Source organism: Pistacia vera, unplaced genomic scaffold, assembly GCF_008641045.1.
Source record: "Pistacia vera cultivar Batoury unplaced genomic scaffold, PisVer_v2 Contig86, whole genome shotgun sequence".
NCBI classification, from domain to species: domain Eukaryota; kingdom Viridiplantae; phylum Streptophyta; class Magnoliopsida; order Sapindales; family Anacardiaceae; genus Pistacia; species Pistacia vera.
This window is the reverse complement of record NW_022196734.1, coordinates 264,302-267,497: the sequence shown is the minus strand read 5'-3', so window position 1 is coordinate 267,497 and position 3,196 is coordinate 264,302. Positions and strand designations below refer to the sequence as shown.

The 3,196-nt window shown below is 40.5% G+C and overlaps 1 protein-coding gene across 1 annotated transcript; it reads right to left on the bottom strand.

Annotated features, from left to right (window-relative positions):
• Positions 1–1,308: 1,308 nt before the first annotated feature.
• LOC116118813 (probable carboxylesterase 120) lies at positions 1,309–2,857 on the bottom strand. The gene has a single exon (XM_031404774.1). The coding sequence runs from the start codon at positions 2,756–2,758 to the stop codon at positions 1,742–1,744; it is 1,017 nt and encodes a 338-aa protein (XP_031260634.1). The 5' UTR covers positions 2,759–2,857; the 3' UTR covers positions 1,309–1,741.
• Between the last annotated feature and the right edge of the window lie 339 nt (positions 2,858–3,196).

Sequence of the window (3,196 nt, the reverse complement as noted above, 5' to 3'; positions counted from 1 at the left end):
ATATATGTTCTTCATTTATGTTTAATATACATGTTCTTCATTTGCGTTTTTGACATGTTTAATATATATGTTCTTCATTTATGTTCTTGGTGTATTTAATTTTCACTAACCCTTTTAGATGATGTTAGAAACTGTGTAGGTGTAAGTGTGTGTGGGGTAAAAGAAGGGTCTTGACCATGATCTCGACCGATCATTGCTTTGATTGGTTTAACTTAAGTCGGCTATCATAGTTTCCCACATACAGAAACTCCACAATCTTTTGATAGTATCTCCAAGGTCTAGTAACCCTAGACCTGGCAAAATGGGTCCAGACCCGTGGGTCGGTCCGTACCCGGGTAGAAAATATAGGGTATGGGTCCAATTTATTAGACCCGTTTCGTTTTTACCCGTACCCGGCCCAACCCGTATAGTTGAGGGGTTATATGGGTAAACCCGCGGGCACCTGCGGGTACCCGTTCTTGCAAATCCCTAAAGTGGCTAAGTCCCTAACTCAGACTTTAAAGCAAATCTTCATCTTCAACATAACAATTCTTTCTCGCAGTCTCGCCTCTCGATCTCTCATCACTGCATCACTCATCACTCATTCATCATCAGTATACCTCACGGTCCTCACCTGAACCTTATTTATTCATTCTGTAAACTCTTAATCTCTCATCCAGTCTATGATTCCCATTCCTAGTACCACCATCGCCGGTAGCCCTCACTCTGGTCATCTCCTCTCTCTCACGTCGTCGGGACTTAGGCGTCGGCTCGTCATCTCCTCTCTCTCTCCGTCACAAGACTCGCGACTCTTCTCCCCACCATTGTAGTAGATCCGTGAGTTGGGTTTCAAGATCTGTTTTTATTGTATCTTCCAGAAAAGCTGCAGCTTGTTTGATGTTTGGGTTTCAAGATCTGTTTTCAAGATCCGTGAGCTGGGTTTCAAGATCTGCTTTTATTGTATCTTCCAGAAAAGCTGCAGCTTGTTTGATGTTTGGGTTTCAAGATCTGTTTTTAAGATCCGTGAGTTGGGTTTCAAGATTTGTATAGTTTAGCTGATTCGTGAAATCTCTGTCTGTATGAAGTATGAACAGTAAATGATGAGGATTTTTGTGCTTAGAGTTAGTGAATTGCAGATTTGCAGGCACTGTTTTTAGAATAATAGTTGTCCGGCTGTCCCTGTAAATATGGTTTTGAAATGAAGCTGTTTGCCTATTTTCACAAGTAGAATTCTATAAATGTGTTATGCATATGCTACAAAATTGGAGCCATGGTTCAAATTTAGAATTCTGTAATGAATTATTTCCAATGTTCTGTACAATTTTCATAACTGCAAGAATTTTGGGGGTGTAATTGTTATAATTGAAAACTATTAGGGGTGAAACGTAAAAATTGAAACCTAGAGAGAGAAAAAACGAGTCCACCCGTACCCGTATAGGGTAGGGCATGGGTCTAAAATATTGGACCCGTATATATCAACCCGTATAAGGACCCGCACCCGTATGACCCGTACCCGTATAACCTGGACCGTATCCAGTCCACCCACCCGTTTTGCCAGGTCTAAGTAACCCGTATGTTATCAGAGCCAGGATACCATAAGGGTTAACAAAGGATATTACGACAGGAATCTCATTATTGGATCTCACAATATTACTTTGACTTTTGAACCATTGAATATTCAAAGGTTTCGGAAAAGTTACTCCAACACCTATTAATTTTTTATTTTATCATAAAGAAAACATGACAAATCTAAAATCTCCAATTAACCAACAATATCCTTCACTGACTGAGAAGCCATGGCTGAATTCACAAATTCTTTCATGATAACAGGCACAGCCTTACGCTTTTCAGGCTCAATAACGTCAATTCCATGATAACCTCCTTCATCGTAATGACTTTTCACTTGTACTCCCCTTTGTTCCATCATTCTCGCCATCTCAACCTGACGGTCAATCATTGGGTCCCCAGTAGTTGCTGTGATCAATACCTTCCATCCAAGTTGCTTGATTTGATCTAAGACATCTGACCCACCACCCACCGTTAGATTGCAATACTCATGATCACGGTCAGCGCCATGAGGTAATGAGAATTCCCACATTAAATCACTAGCACATACTGGAAAAATTGGATTATTCATCAGCCTCAACTCGGACTCCGTCCTCTTCACCCCACCAATGAAAAGGTGCTGCAGTATGAGCCCTTTGATCTTCAATGGCAGTATGTCTTCAACTTGTGCCGCTGCACGCAGTCCTACCTGGTACGCTGTGTTTGCACCTGCACTAGGCCCCATTAAGAAACATGAAGAGAAATCAGCATATTTTTTCAACAACTCTTCTTGGGTAGTTTTGATCCAGTGCAATGCTTCCATGGAGTCATCGTAAGCGGCTGGAAGACGGTGCTCCGGGGCAAGCCTGTACTGGGCGGAGACAACTACAGCAGGATATTCAAGCGCCACGTTTGAGCAAAAATCGTGGAAAAGTCTGTCGTCTAGGCTTCCGAGAATGAAACCTCCGCCGTGATAATAAACTATGAGAGGAAGCTTGGTGGTGGAAGAAGAATCAAGTACTTGACGGGGAAGGAATATGCGAGCCCAGGTGTTGTTTGAAGTGCCGATGGGGACATCTTTGAAGAGAACTCGAGGATCGTGGTCAAGATCGGATATGGTCTTAGATAGGAGTACGTTGCTTTTGCGAGTGGCAGTACCGTCGGGATTGGGGAAGAACTGAAGGTATTCGTAGGGATCAATGGTTGGAGATGATAAGGTAGTTTCATCTGCCATTTTGGATTTCGATGGACGCTGAATAATGCAAGTTTTGAACTGGGTTTATCTTCTTGAGTTGAGGGTTTATCTATGAAGAGAGTCTTGTGACAGTAAGGTATTCATATTCAGTGGTATAGCTTTTGTTTATTAATTTTTTTATAAGATTCAAAGGTTTAAGATTTCCATACCAAAAAAAATTAGGTATGACAGCTGTACGTTGGCAATTACATAAACATAGATACATCATACAGCACAGTGATCACGATGGAATTAGAAACTTACAAGCTAAAAAGTCTTATTTAAAGTATCGCTTACTCATATTTCATATATGTGTAGATCTTATTTTTTAAAATTAATAAAAACATCCTTTATGTTGGTTTATTTATCAAATACTTTTATAATAAAATATTAAAAATTAACAAAAATACCATCAACCCACTCTCTACACATATGGAA